Here is a 15706-nt window from a genome sequence, read left to right on the forward strand (position 1 = left end):
GCTCCAAAATCAATCCCTCTTTCCATCCTCTTAATTTATATTTCTTCATAGTATAGAAGCAGGCAAGAAAGAGCATGACAGTATGCTTGTTTAATCAACATGCCCAAGTTTAGAAAAATACAATAATTGCCAGTTTGTTGTATTTATGGGACCAACGGGAAAATATTGCATTTTTCTAAACTGGGCACATGGATCAAGCAATCTATTTTCATGTTCTTTCTTGCCCTGTTTCTAAAACAATTTTTTTTTGGTTAGGCCAATTGAGCACTCTATAACTCAAAAGCTTAGTTTATGCTTACAGTCAGGTAGAGCTGGCACACTGTTTATTTGCTCAAACCAACCTCAGCAATGCTGATGAGAAAATGCTGGTGGTCAGCAACATCTTACCAAATGAGGGAGTTGAAGTTAGGAGAACAATTTAGCACTATCACTTATCTGTGGGAGTGGAAAGGCAGTATTTTTCCAACATGCACACCTCATCTCTGGTATATAAGGCTTAATCATTTTGCAGTTTTTGCCTTTGTTTTCTAGTGTGAGATATCATGAATACCAGGGAAGTTTAAGCACTGACCCTATGACTGATTTCATTTTATAAAACAGAAAGGAAAATAAAAAGTTGGGACAGGAGTCGACAGAATAGTGGACCGAAACAAATGATCAGATCAACTTGTTACTTTCCAACGAAGGTTTTTATATCAATTGATGTTAAAAAATACAGACTTGTTTTACAATAATAGCACCATCTTTAGTATCGTACACAGTAATCTTGCTTTGATACACACTCAGGGTGGGGTGGGAGAAGATTTGGCTACAACCAGGATTGGGGACATCAGCAACTTGGAGGGGAGGACCCTTCATACATGCTTGTGAGCTTCCTATCACCACCTGACCCAAGAAAGGCCTTCTAGGAAGACAATAAATAAATAATACCATTATTAGTTGTTCCTTTCTTTCTTTCTTTCTTTTGCTTGCTTCGTGATCTACTCAAGCAATGGTGACCACAGAAACTGATGGAGAGTCCAAAATGTAAGCAAAAGGGTTTTGGGAAAAGGGATGAGTTTGGTTTAGCCATTCAGTGCAGAAGTCCTAAAAGTGATTGGGAAGTACTTGGGTTGGTAAAAAAATATTGATTTTTAGGGGTTTTTTTTTCCTTTTACAAAAAGCACACGGGGCCAATATCAACACCAAATTCCTGTTCAGCTCCACCAATGTCCATAGGTGCGATGTCAATGATGGGCAGGCGTGAGGTCTTCTGAGATCGATATTCAATTACTGTCTTCCCCCACTTGCCAGTGTGTTTCTGGAATGGTGAAAATAGACACACATACAAGGATGCATTATTTCAAGAGCTTTGTACTCCAGTTTCAGTGAGGTACTTGAATAATAATGCAACAGATCTGGAAGGCAGAAGAGGCTTAGGCTGGCTATATCTGTACTCAAATCAGTGAAATTTTATGGTAGCATCATCATCTCAGAAATCTGAGTGGGGAATTAAAATGTCCTGTTTAGCTTGCAATATAGTTCTGAAGGGTGAACTCACACAACTTGCTCATGGATCTGTTATGGGATTCTAGGAGCTCAGGGTCTAATGTTCTCTTGAATAGTTATATCTTCAGACAGGGTGGGTAGATGGGATACCTATACCCTGTCTGCTCTGATGAATTAAATAGGTATGCATTCTATAGCATATATCATAGCAGATTTCACCTTTGAAATCCTTTTTTGTAACTTGAAGATCTGGGGGTGGGCGGGAGAGAGCACATAATATGGTCAACAGAAGACCTCTATGCAGAACCAGATTCAGAATTGTGTCTCCTCCTCCTTTCAATCTGATAGGGCCTGCTATATCTTGCCCAATTGTGCATTCCAAATATTAACTTGGCAGTATAGCCCATAAGAGGATACAATGCATCCAGTTTAAGTTTCACCCAAGTTTGAGATGCAACTTTTTATATTGGAAGTGTAAACTCAGTGGTACTGATACCTTAGCACAAGGAGGCAGTAGAGTGTAGATAGAGAGTTAAGATTTGCTCTGTGTCCTTTCCATGTCTGTCTCTCTTTATCTAAGAAACTTCTAATCTGAGATCACATCTTCTGTCTTTTTCCCGTGCACATATATACAGAGAACACATGCTCTTTCGACTCCTCCTGGTGGGATGTAGCTTGCTTGGTGCTAGGCTTTGCCTATCCCTAGAATTAACTTCCTGTAATTAAATCACCATTCTGTTATAGTTATAAAGCTTGCTTCACTAAAAGATTCCTACTCTCAGGAATGCTTACACGCTCACCCAGAATGATTCAGCTGCCAGCAAAATCTAACTAGTTCCTTGCCTGAAATGGAAATCTGTGTTGCACAGATGGTGACCATTTCATTGGCCACCAAGCTAATCCTGGTACTCCCACTATGGTCTGATGCCCTTGAATCAAAGAATTGTGTTACTTTGAGTAAATATGAGGGAAGAGTAGTATTTGTATTTACTTTCTTGATATACCTGTAGAATAGCCCATTTTTTTCAGTAAATAAATCATCATCAGGACTGGAGCTCAAAAATTATGTTAGAATCATGCGTAAAATCATTGTTAGAAATTTGCCCTACACAGGTAATCCTGCTGCGATTTCTTCCCACTTCATGCTCTCCAGCATGAGGGTGGTGCCACTTAATTAGGCAGAATCAGCAGCATCCCCAATAAGCCATGGTTGCTTTCTTTCTACTTACAGTACATCCATCCTGCAAGGCATTGTAGGTAAACCTGCTATTGCCCTCAGCTCTGATCTCCACATCGTTGGATCCCTGTATCAGGAGAGCTTTCTTAAGGTTGCCAGATGCTGCATCCATGTAGGCAATGCTGTTCTTGCAGTGGTAGGTGAGATTTTGTGAGCCTTCGGAAGACAAGAGCCGCAGGAAGGTCATCTGGATGTTGGCGGTGTTAGGAGCCAGGTTGTCATCTCCATAGCTAAACTGGAAAAGGGCAATGCAAACCCATTAGAAATCTTAAAAAACCAAGGGAGAAGGAGCAGGAAGCACACACAGTTGCCAAGAGGACAAAGCGTGGAAACAGTTCCCAAAGGGAAGCTGAATACTGAGGCTGTTGATTAAGAACTGCTTGTTGGGATTAGACCAAGATCCATCCAACCAGTCTGGCATTTTATTTATGTATTCCATTTATATCTCATTTTTTTCATGAGCTCCAAGTACCATACATGGTTCTCAATGTACATTACCCCCCACCCCCAGAAATGGAGTGAAGTAGGTTAGGTTTAGAGATGGTGACTTTCCCCTAGATCATCAAGTAAGATCCTTTCCTGACTGAGGATCTGAATAGACACCTTCCAAGTCCTTCCCAACACCTGTAGGTGCCAACATGTCCATTGACACTTCCCCTGCTACCTACCACTCTCCCTGCGAGACTTCTATGCCACTGACTCCATAAGGATTCATGGCAGTTTATAAGAAAGCTACATACTGTACAAAAACAATTAAAACACATTCTCACACACCCCCCAAAATGTGGTGCCCTATGAGCAAATCCTTTACTTGTCAATTACTGCTAGATTTAGAATTGCAACTGAAAATTGTAGCAAGAATCCTGTAATGTGGAACATCGCTATTAAAGCTTTTCTTTGCTTATTTCCCATGTGTAAAGTGACTGGTCATGAAGCCAGCTTAAGAAATCCCTTTTTGGATTTCAACCCTTTCCTCCACTTTGGCCACAACGATAGGTGTTTTGTCTGGATTGCACTTAATACCACCCTTGATTGATAGGTTCCTCTGCTTCTTTTCCCTTCCTGCTGTGCCAGGAAAGCAAGCAACTATTGCTTTCCCCTCTGTGAACATATCTTGTGAGGACTGGTCAGAATAGAACAAAAGCAATCTTACAGTTCTTTTTATCATTTGGACCAGACAGGGAAACCTGGCAGAACTTTTGTCAATTTCATCCAGTTAAAAGAAAGGGGGAAAAATGGCCAGGATTTCAGTACGGTATACTATCAGAGGAATTAGGGGAGAAATGCCTGGTATAAGTGTTGGGTATCTCCGCCTCCACTGATCATGACTTCAATAAACCCATGATTTATTCATTTTGCAAAAACCTTTTGGAAATAAGCAACTAGAGCTGAGGTTTTGTCTTAATGGTGATATTTAAAAATTTAAAATTTAAAAATTTTTAAAAACGTGTGTCCACTGTTTCATTGCGTCTTCTAGAATAAATGGAACAATATACCCTAATTGTGTTGTTTGACATAATATTTTCCAACAACTTAACTTAATAGCCTTGTTCATCCAACATGACTGGATTCCTACAACTCAATGAATCATAAATAATCCAACTCCATTTTAGCCTTAGTCTAGCATGTTGGGTGAACCATCACTGAGTTTTTAAAAGACACAGTTTGGTGTTATGCAAATCCAACCACTGAATGTGAAATCCAGTATCTTAAACTGAATCCTGAAACAAATTTTAGAGGTGAAATTGTGACAATAATTATTCTGCTTTGAATTTGCAAAAGTAAATGAAATTTGAGAAATTCTGTATGCGTTTAAGGCTATGTGATTCACACAGTGTCACAGAAAAGCTGCAGTCACTAAATGAAGTTGTGTTTGTTAACACAGAAAAGCTGAGAAAGGGAACTGGGATGCTCACAGAAAATTGGGTCAACATTTGGTACTCTCTCCAAATCGGTCTAATCCAAGAGCAATTATTGATTATGTCTACTTACATGAAAACCTCCATTGATGCTTTCTCCAAACCAGACATGCTTTTTCTCCATGTTCTTGCTTGTCCACCAATTCTTTCTGGGAATGCTCCTAGGCTTCGGGTAGACGCAAGTCTCACCAGTCTCCATGTTGCAGAAAACCTTTATGGCATCCAAAGTGCAGCCCTGATTGGGGTCAATCCAATAGTCACCTGTAAAAGTGAAACAGAAGCAGTTATGACAGTGTATCTCTCTTTCTCTCTCCACATACATGCACATATATACCATTTCTCTGCTTTTCTCATGTGGCTTCCTGCACAGGCCATTTCTCTATCGAAGGGCAGCCTATGCGGCAGATGTCTAACTACTCATATTAGAAAGGAATTAGAATTTCCACAGTGGGATGGAATTTATTAATAACTAGACCATGAATGTAAAAAGTAAAATAATAAAGGCTAAAAGCTACATATCAACCTAGTCTGGAAATTATGCAGTGTAAATTTTTAAGGTTTTTGAAAGATTTATCTTTATCCAATGATACTGATCTATAGATATATCCCTAATGTTTACTGACTACATATGGGGAAAAAATGGTATGAGCATCACCACTATAGTACTCAATGATTAAAGATTTCATAATAAATGTTAATTAATGTTTTGGCCTGCAGTCTATCATTTTTAGGTTGTGTTGCTTGATTCACTCTGATACCAAATTGTGAATCTGAACTCAGGGAAGGAGAGCTGCTGATTCTCATCTGCTCCAGTACAGTGTGGTTTCCAGTGACATTTGAGGCAAGGAATATGCCCACAGTTAAAATCTCTCATACCTTCAGTGAGGTGGATCAAGCTGACAGCCCACATTTTTGGGTGGCAGGAATCAAAAATATTCGAACTACTCTTGCTGTGAGGGCCATTTGTATATGCTTTGAGTGGGAATCCTTAGGTTCTCTCTGGGTGTACATTTTACACTACCGAGCTGAAAGCACTCCTGTCCACCCCGAATCAGGCAGGGGCCCTCTGCCTGGAGACTCACCACTCTTCCATTCAGGGTGGCATAGTTTCAGGTCACGGCAAGTTCGAGCTGGGTTCTTCTTGCTGCCCTCCGGACTTCGGATGCTTTCAATCTGGTTGTTGAGACTCTTCAGAGTGGCATCGACCTCAACATCATGCTGCCGCAAGTTGCTGGAAGCCTGGTCGGATCGCATGTAGCGCATTGGATCAGGGCCTTTCTCAGTCTGACCGAGGCCAGCAAAGGCTGACATATCAATGCCAGTTCCAGGTGGGCCAGGAGGGCCAGGAGGTCCAGGGTTGCCAGGAGGACCCTGTCAGAGAGGAGGAAAGGAGACAGTCCTAACTAAAGATTTGCTTCAGAACAGAAATACCTCCTACCGTCGTAGGGCTCTTTACAGCTTCCTCAGGTAGCCTTGGCCCATTGCTGGGGGCCAAACTGAACTAGGTTGTCTAGCAGAGATTTTAGTGGTCTTATTTATTTGTTTGTTTGCTTGCTTTGCATCAGGAGAATGCATCAGCCTGCATTTTCAAATATCCCATAAAGTGTTTGCTTTATTTTTAGCTTGTTTTACCAAATGTAATCTGTGAATAAACCATGTATTTTCAGGTAGTCAACTCACAATTTAAAACTAAAGGAAGAGGGGTTGTTAGCTCATTGGCTATAACTCTGGGTTAGCATGATGTGCAAGTGAGTACACATGGCTTTTTTGTTGTTTTCTGGCTTATCTCATTCAAATCCATGGCTTGCCCAAGTCTTGAATCAATTCAGGGAAGTAATAGACAAACACAGCTTAAAAAAGAGATGCAAACTTAAACCAGAAATTGGCTAGACAAGCCATGGTTACTTTACTTGTTTGCAAGACTTTTTTCTAGCTTTTTCAACAAAGTATGGTTAAAACAAACCTCAGTGTGCTATGTGCAAAAGGCCTGTGATTGCTGTTCTCCAATTAGAAATGCCTTTTGGAATGAGATAGTTTATAAATATAATAAGTAACAAGCAAACAAATAAATAAATATAAACATTTCATCATGTTATGGAGTTCCATGCATTTTCTGTTCATAGAATACTAGCATTCTTTCAAAACACCTTGTGCTTAAATTAATTCCCCAAGGGAAAAAATGCCAAAATCTTGGGTATAATGACTTGTACTTCTTTATTTCCATTATTGATAGTTTCTTTGAGTTACGTACAGCTGGACCAGTTTCTCCACTACGACCACGAGGACCAGGAGGGCCAATGGGGCCAGGCATTCCATTAGACCCATCTTTGCCAGAGGGACCAACAGGACCTGGGGGACCCTAGGAGAAAGCCAAAAAATGCAAGTGAGAATCAGCTGCCCATGAATGCTGTCTATATAAGAAATGTACAAAAGAAAGCACTGCAGGGTTGCAACATACATTTGTTAAATCAGTCAATCACATTGATGCTTCCAGGTTTTTGCTACAACAAGATTGCAGTATGAGAGTCTTCTCCAATCTGGCATGCTCCAGATATGGTGGAAAAACCCAGCCCTTATTATGTGACCCAGAAGGAGATTTGGAAGCCACAAAGGAACTCCCACTCCTCTTTGTCTCATCAGGAGTTGCTTGTGCCCTCTCCCTAACAAGAATTTAGAGCCTCTAATTTTATGTTTATATGAAATTTTGTCAACTGGAAAAAACTAAATTCTGTGACTCATGGCATCATGCCATGGCATCATTAATCAAGAATTAATGCAGCAGATTGAATACCCGTCAAACCATCAATTATTTGAGCGTTCACTAATGAAATTAGCTTTTTTGAAGTACCCGGGTCATTGTACTTACCCTGGGACCAGAAGGACCAGAAGCACCAGCAGCACCTTGATCTCCAGGAGGACCCTAAGGAAGGAAGCAGCTGCAGAGTTAAATCTGAACTTTTGCATTATAGCTTCTTTGCAGAAGAGCCTAAGCTGTCTCTACAGCATGGAGCCCTCCTCCTTATGCTTTTTGATTCATTGTCCTCTGTGGATGAAGTAACATGCCAGTGATCCTCTGTGCATCTGCCTATTGAAGGAGAGCCTGAGATTTATTAACAAGGTACAAACTCATCCTATAGGTATAGAAATCTTGCAGCTGTATCTTTGGAGAAGGCTGTTAATAGGGGGCAGAATTGTCTAATAATAACTGTCTTCTTGACTGAAGATCCTCTGATCAGTTTTCAAAGATCCCCAGAGGTGTCTGGGAGGTAACTTAAATTCCCAAGGGTTATTTAGTATACAGAATTTCAATTCACAAGCCTTAAGAGTTACTGTATGTACTTCTTGGACTATATGTACAAGAAGTACATATTGCTTTATAAGAACTGATTTTTATTCTTGCTACAACAGAGGAACCGATGAACTTTCCCAATCTATGGCAAGCCTAGAACAGAGGTTCTGGGGCTAAATCTTATCAAGGGATGTGCTGAAAAAAAACTTACAGGAGGCCCAGGGAGACCTTGCAGCCCAGTGAATCCTCGGTGACCCTTCAGACCTCGTTCTCCTGCCTCTCCAGCTTCGCCTTTGTCACCACGAGGACCTTGAGGACCCTAGAAGTGTAAAACACAAGCAACATTCAGGACAAGAGAATCACAGAGAAGCTTGCTTGCTACAGAATACAGGGGATGATGGTGGTGTCTCTCCATAGTGCTTTATATATTTGCACATTACAGAACGTGAATAATTAACTTTCCTTTTGAGAGTAGCTCCATTCCAAGCTTAGGGCCTTGTGAGCATTCTTAATGGGAAAAATGATGGCTATAGGCCATTTGTTTGGAATTGAACCTACTTTCTTGGGAATAAATAAAGAAGAACAAAGGAAAACTGGAGTGGTGGTGGTGGTGGTGAAAAAGTAGAAAGTATGATGGGAGCTAGAAAAGGTGGCAGGGAACTATTGTTCAATTTGGCCACCTCCACCATGGCAAACATTTTATGATTAGGCAAGCTATGACATGCTCTCGACATTTCAAATGTATTCAGGAAAGGCGGCTAACCACAGGTCGATAGTGGTTGGAATGCTCTCTCTCCTGGTAACATCAAGTGATAAATGAGAAAGAGGTGCTTTGACTCCTGGGGGAGGTAATTAGTGGACCTTGGAGCTTTAATGTGTTTCTATGGCAATCTCAAGTTATTTCAATTTTAGAAACAACTTATTTGTAACACATACTATTTCAAGAAGTGAACATTCAAGATATAACCATGTTTTCTGAAACCCTATGTTGCTTCTCACTTTTATCTGGGAGAGGAAGGAATCCTCTTCATGGCTTTGAAACATTTATAGGATTATAAATATGTTATATTCTCTTCTATTGATATTTATAGGAATGCTAGGATGACTATCATTACATTTAGAAAGCAGAAGCAAAAACAGATTATCCTATTTCAGAGAAATGTCCAAAGTGCTCCTATACAAGAAACATGTGAATACAAGAGGCATCTATTCAAGAATCATATGAATATACCCATGTGCTGCTCTTGGCCTCTGTTCCTGTAATATTTTTGTTCAAAAGGCAGGGGGCCGCATTTTAAGAGCCAGACCTACCTTGCCAATTAACTTTGCAAAAACAGAAAGTGCTCCCTGTGTCATTTAGTCATTGTACTAATCACACAAACTGAAAGATGAAGTTGGACAAAGGGAAAACAATACTCACTGGCAAGCCCCTTGCTCCTGCAGGGCCAGAAGGACCAATGGGACCTTGAGCACCCTGGAAAAAACAAAAAAATGATAAGTGGACCTGGTCCTCATCGATGAGAAGATCGAAGGCTGTAGTTTTCAGAAGTGATTTGAGGACGGGTTTAATTCTAACTCCTGACTCGTTACTAAACACTTAACTGTTTCGCCTCTGTCTCCTTGTTTGCCAGTTGGACCAAGAGGACCTGGAGAGCCAGGTGGGCCAGGAGCACCAGGACCTCCAACAGCACCAGTCTCACCACGTTCACCCTGTTTGAAGGCAGGGAGAGAGGGAGGAAAGACACAAAGTTCAAATATTAAATGCCACATACATAAAGGATGGAGTAAGAGACAACTACCCAGTAGAAATAGCCTTTTTCTTATTCAGTACCATGCTATGAGGAGATACAGGATAGCATAGTCAATGTTAGAGCTGAAGGAGCATTTTGGGAAACCTTTAGGAAGACTAACCAGCTATAGCTACTTAGAACCCTTCCTGGTGTGACAAGGACACAGTTATGGGAGTCCAGAAGATGCTCCTCCTTGAAGAAGCCCCTCCTTCGTGTTATTTATTTATATTTATTATTTAAAAGTATAAAGCCACCCGCTCATCAATGATTCTGAATGGCTTAGAGTTAGTGTTCCATGCTGCCCTCCCCATTCTAACAGGGGGAAGCAGTTTTGGTTGTCTAGCACACGATCGTGAAAATTGCACTGCCCTAGGGAGAGAATGGGAACAGTCAGAAGACAAGGGCTGAGAATAGGAACAGAGAAAGCAAGCCATATAGAGGGCAGGCATCCTGCCCCCAGGTGAGATTGTATAGGCAGGTTACTATCTTCTTACAACTTCCTAGTCAACAGCAGTGATGAGATACTAACTAAATAAAAGGAGTGAGTGAAAGTAGACTCCTGGAACTAATTACCTTCTTCGATACACTTACCTTCGGTCCCGGGGAACCATCTCTGCCTGGGGGACCATCTGAACCAGGATTACCCTGAGAACAAGAAGGGGGTAGTTATTTCTTAGAAAGCCAGGAATGTGCTTGTGCAGCAGGGGTCAGGCAACTAATTAGGAGTAGGTGGCAGATTCTACTAATACAAAACTATGTATGTTCCCTGATTATTTGCTCCTTGAATTGTCGCATGCCATCTACTCATCTTAAACAGAATGTGTCTCCAACAGAAATCTCTTGGAGGTCAAACTTGAGCAAACTCTGGTTTGGTAAATGCTTATCTAAGCATGCCACTTTCTATACTGTTAAAAAGCTCCTCAGGGCTTCATGCTACAGTATCAAGCTTTAGCCTAAGCTAGCTAGCATTAGCAAACAGAGCACAGAACCAGAACTACTCCCCATCTGCTAACCAACCAAACCCTGACATTCTTCTAGCTCTCTACAATCCACTTTCCAAATTCATCCTTTTTAAATTTTCGTATAAACTCTATCCACAGCTGCAGCTTCTATTGCCTTTGCCAACTTATTTATCTAGTGATAGTGATGGGCAAAGGCTTTGGTTGAAAAGCCCTGTCCATTAGTCTGGGCATCTGCTTCTTCAGTGGTTAGTGTGTTATACCACACACTAGAAATATTCTATCAGAAGAACAAAATGTTTCCTTTTAGGAGACTGTGGAATATAATTTTTAAAAAATATGTGGCAATAAGGGCAATTGCTTTAAATTAGTTTTTGGGTGGACCATGTGACCAAGAGAAGGAGTGAGCCAAGATCTTAGCTGGCCATCCCCATAGCCAGCTGCCAGATCATGCCAATCTCAATACTGTTTAGTCATGAGCTTCCTTGGCCTCAGTGGTTGGCAATGTGGGGAAAGACCAGCTGCTGTCTTTCAGAGGGGAGTTGTAGGCTTTTAATTAATATTTTGTTATGCTTTAACCCCATTCGCCAGGAGGAATTTTCAATAAAGGCAAGACTCAAGGAGTAAATATGTTTTGAATCAGGACATAAAACCAATCCAGAACTTTGGGTCGACTACTTCAGATACTCCTTAAAACACAATTCTAAAATACTGGATGTAGTGTCAGGCTGTTGTCATGTTATGGGCCATCATCAAGCCTAGTCATTAAATAACTCAGCATAATGGGGAAGAATACATATATATTTAAATATACATTCTCTTGAGAGGAAGTATTCATCATAAATTCAGTTTGAGAAACCAGAAACGTATCTTTTGTTTTCCAGACCACAGACTTGCCTAGGTTAATTAGACTCACCTCACGGCCAGGCTCACCAGAGGGACCAGTCAAACCGGGTGGACCAACTGGGCCAGGTGGGCCTCTATCTCCCGGACCTCCAGAAGGTCCTTGTTTACCAGGTTCGCCCTGGGGAAGGAAACCAGTTCTTAATTAAGCAAACAGAAGACTATTTTGACAGTAACCTGGGCAAGTGAAAAACCTCAGCCAAACTTTCCTCAAAATTAAGCATTTGAGTAAAAAACTATTCACACAGTTTTACTCCATAATCATGGTGATGAGAAACCTATTTAGTGCAAGGTGGGTTTGTGAGTTTTAAAACTTATACGAACTGAAAACTCCCGGAAAAGTCCTGCAGAATTGTGTGAGCTATTGATAATGCTTATTATTTGAGCTATTTCCAATATCCCAATAAAATATTATTTTCTCACTATTTATTTCTTGCAACCAATCATTCCCTCACATAGCCAGTATTTTTGTTTTGTTTTGTTTCTCTACATAGTTTGAGTTAGATCTTTTCACTCTGAGAGAATAGAGAATAGGCAGAGACTTGTGAGGTGAAGCAAACCTGAAAAAAAAAAATGGCTGCCTCCTGATTCTGCTGATAGAATCAAACCTACTAATGGGAAAAAAAATCAGATCCCAATCTGTTTTAGGACAGTAATCTGCAGATACACAAATGAGAATTAGATCTTGCACTTTGCTATCTTGGATGCCCAGACATGACAAAACATGTATTTTTTTCCCCCATATTTGGTAAACTAAGGAAAATTAGAAGATAAATTTGTTAAATTTGTATAAGAGAATTTTTCATTCGTAACAGAATTTCTCTTTGCATATTCAACATTTTAAAACATTTCATTCCCAAGAGGCGGAATACAGAGAATGTGATAAGTATGGTTCTTACAGATTTTGTGGTGCTGTGACCAAGGGATACCAGCCAGACTATGGAAAATCAACAGAATACTTGAGAAGTAGCAGCTTAACACTCAAACATTAACATTTAACATAATAATTTTGTAAAAAAAATGGCAAAAAAATTTGGACATCTTACAAATTCAGAAGCTGGGAAATGGATTTTCCTTGAATGGAATGTACATTGTATACTTCACTATTTTTCAAACTTATTAGCCTCCAAAATACTTACAGAAGGCCCAGGCAGACCGGGAAAGCCTCTTTCACCTCGTTGACCAGGAAGACCAACTATACCTCTCTGTCCTGCCAAACCCTGAGGTCCAGGGGGGCCATCTGCACCCTAGGAAAAGGAAAGAAAGACAGAGGGGGGAATTAATTTGCACAGGAAATAACAATAGGCCAAGTCAACAACTTACACAAAAAGACCAGTTGAATACATACAGGAGGGCCATCTTCTCCTGATTCTCCCTTCTCGCCTGGAGGACCAGCAGGGCCTTGCAAACCAGGATCACCGGCACGTCCAGCTGGTCCTGAGTCACCACGGGCACCTTTGGGACCATCTTTACCAGAAGCACCTGGCGGGCCTGGGGGTCCAGGGTTACCCTAGAAAGAAATCACAAAATCTTGATGAAAGAAATATGCATGAGTTGGATTGGTTTGAGGAATTAAGCAAAACCCCCAAAGATCGATACACTATATAAAAATGAATGCCTTTCAGAGAAAACATAAGTCTATCTTTTGCAGAAAAGAATGGCTAGTTGTTAGTTTATGGGACATTATAGACTGAGGTGGTTTATAATGAGAATTGGGATTTTTCAAAAGAAAGAAGCAACTATATTCTCTTAAATTTATTTAGTAACTCTCCAATTGTTTAAAATCCATCAGAAGCTTGAAATAATGACAGGTTCCAGGAGATGCCATTTTCTTGCCAGAAGCTCATAGGTATGACCAGATTTACAAAAGCTATCTAGCCTAAACTCCCTGTTCTATAACATGACCTTGCACCCCTTCTTCCACCCCACTATTTCAGCAGGTACACTTGAGAAGGTGTCTTGGTTAGCCCTCTGGAGCTGTGGATTGAAAAACAAATTTTAGTCCAAGGGCAAAATGTTATCAAGTCATTAAGAGGGACTGATTTTTCTTCTCTATGATTGGCTCATCTAAAAGTCAGTGAAAATTGATTTTAAATGTATTCTGTAATCTCTCAAGCTTTGAAGCCCCTCAGATCTTGAACCTTCATGGTTGCTGTGCAAACAGAACTCAAATGATTGGAGAGTCTGAGAGATCACAACTAGCAGACATACCCCTTTTGTAACAGGGATCAGAAGGTGGGGCAAGGACATCGTCCCTCTTTTTTCAGTGCTATAGCTCCCTCTACTGATTAAAAAGCCTGCAGTGTTTTTCTCTGACAGAAGAGCTGATGAGGAGGAAGCTCATCAGAGTCCATTGGAGTTGGGCAGTCAATAAATGTAAATAAATAAATATAAAAAGTAGAGCTAGAGGGTTGTTGTTTTGCATTTTGGACAGTTAGGCAGTATTCTGCAGAGGTTTAAAATATTTCTCCTTTTAAAATACATAAACGGGGGTGGGGGGGTGGAATGAGTCAACTGGGGAGGGGATATGGGTGCCCTAAGCTTAGGCTGCCCCTTAAACCCTGCAAAACACTCCAAATGACATACAAGTTTCAAAACCTTCAACCCTCCTACTCTGAGTGCTTTGGGAATCACAATAGGAAAGCTGGGGGGCCACATGCAACTTTTCGGAACTGTGAACTCTGAATATCAGCTCTGGTCAGTAACTAAACTAGCAAACCCACCTTCTTCCAAACTTCTCCTTTTCAAATTTGTTCTACTGCCTATCCTAATGGCATTTCTTTATCAAGATTTTCTGTTTCTTCATAAGTTTACAGCCAAAGACTAAAACAAACAGGTGGGAAAACAATAAACCCAATTATTTAAGAGTAGTAAAGTCCCTTAAATTATTACACAGTCGAGCATCTACTAGTAATTGTAACTGCAATACATGTAGCGTCTCTCCCAGAAATATTTGGGGGCTTGTTAGCTAAGAGGGTAAGAATGTTCTCTTCCTCTGAGCTGGCATGAAAATGGAACAGAAGAGGTGTTAGTAAGTCAACTCGCCACACTGTGTAGAAGAGGCAGTGCAATGCCTATGGCAGAGTGTTTTGGTTTCTTCCAATAGCAACCAAGCCTCTCCTGTGCAGCTTAGTTGAGATTGCCTTGATTGGGGTTAAATATGGATAGTGGCAGATTTGCATTTGCATAGTGGCTGATGACCCTTAGCTCTGAAAAATTCTGTGGCAGGAGGGAAGTGATTACTGCTATTACAAGCGGCAAACTGCAGAACTAAGTTTCAGAGTTTTTGGGCTCTACCTCTGCCGATAAGTTGCTTTTGCTTGGAAACGTACACCCAAATGAAGACCTTAATTTGATCACTGCTAGAAGCATTAATTTTCCAGGAGTAGCAATGAATAATCAGCTTTTTAGAAAAGATAATTACTTTGGTTTTATTGCAGTTCACAACTAGCTACTCCTTGTTGCAATATTGGGCAAGGGCACAATAGCTCCATCTAAATAAAGGATTGCTGCATGATCAGCATGTAGAAGAACAGATTAATATTAGTTATTAGTTAGGACAGAGGTGGGCCTACTACTTAGCATGGGTGAAAGTCTGCCTTTCTCAAGGCTTAAATCAGTGAGTGAATATAAAAGTTAAAAAGAAGGGGTGTCAAATATACAAACCTGCTTTACCCCTTATGGACATGGAGGTTTTCTATATACACTCTTGCTATGACTTTTATGCTGATAAATGCCCTGCCAAGTGACTTTAGAAGTTCCTTAACGCAGAATAATGAACAGCTAGTTCCATAGGCAACCCTGTAGAATCTGTTCAGGATGATAGTTCTCTCTTGTTTCTATGCCTTTACAGAATTTCTCCTCTTTCAGTATTTTGTTTTGTGCTTCATTGTATTAATCTGAACCATCCTACGACACATGGCAAGTTTTTTTAATGGTATTCTACTTTTATCCTCTTAAGCAAGTAAAATTATTTTCTGTTTTGTTTCCTGTTGGAACCTTTGAAACCTTGAACCACCATTTCAGTAAAGAGGTAAAGCTGGGAAAGAGCCCTTGTGTTTTATATCATTCTTTTTCCTAGATTGCTTCTAATTAAAATGAAAAAATAAAAACAATGACAG

At 40.4% G+C, this 15706-nt stretch overlaps 1 protein-coding gene across 1 annotated transcript in view; it reads right to left on the reverse strand.

Annotated features, from left to right (window-relative positions):
* Positions 1-1153: 1153 nt before the first annotated feature.
* Positions 1154-15706, reverse strand: part of COL2A1 (collagen type II alpha 1 chain) — a 79865-nt gene continuing 65312 nt past the window's right edge. The window contains exons 42-54 of the mRNA XM_007424774.3: positions 12934-13095; positions 12725-12832; positions 11599-11706; positions 10315-10368; positions 9536-9643; positions 9354-9407; positions 8145-8252; positions 7511-7564; positions 6896-7003; positions 5727-6015; positions 4718-4905; positions 2718-2960; positions 1154-1300 (exon numbers count right to left, since the gene is read on the reverse strand). Of these exons, the coding sequence (XP_007424836.2) occupies positions 1154-1300; positions 2718-2960; positions 4718-4905; positions 5727-6015; positions 6896-7003; positions 7511-7564; positions 8145-8252; positions 9354-9407; positions 9536-9643; positions 10315-10368; positions 11599-11706; positions 12725-12832; positions 12934-13095 (1731 nt within the window). The remainder of the gene's footprint in view (positions 1301-2717; positions 2961-4717; positions 4906-5726; positions 6016-6895; positions 7004-7510; positions 7565-8144; positions 8253-9353; positions 9408-9535; positions 9644-10314; positions 10369-11598; positions 11707-12724; positions 12833-12933; positions 13096-15706) is intronic.

Source organism: Python bivittatus, unplaced genomic scaffold (genome assembly GCF_059951505.1).
Source record: "Python bivittatus isolate LINGU-HERP-01145 unplaced genomic scaffold, Pbiv_v1 ctg000220_np1212, whole genome shotgun sequence".
In the NCBI taxonomy this organism is placed as follows: Eukaryota; Metazoa; Chordata; class Lepidosauria; order Squamata; family Pythonidae; genus Python; species Python bivittatus.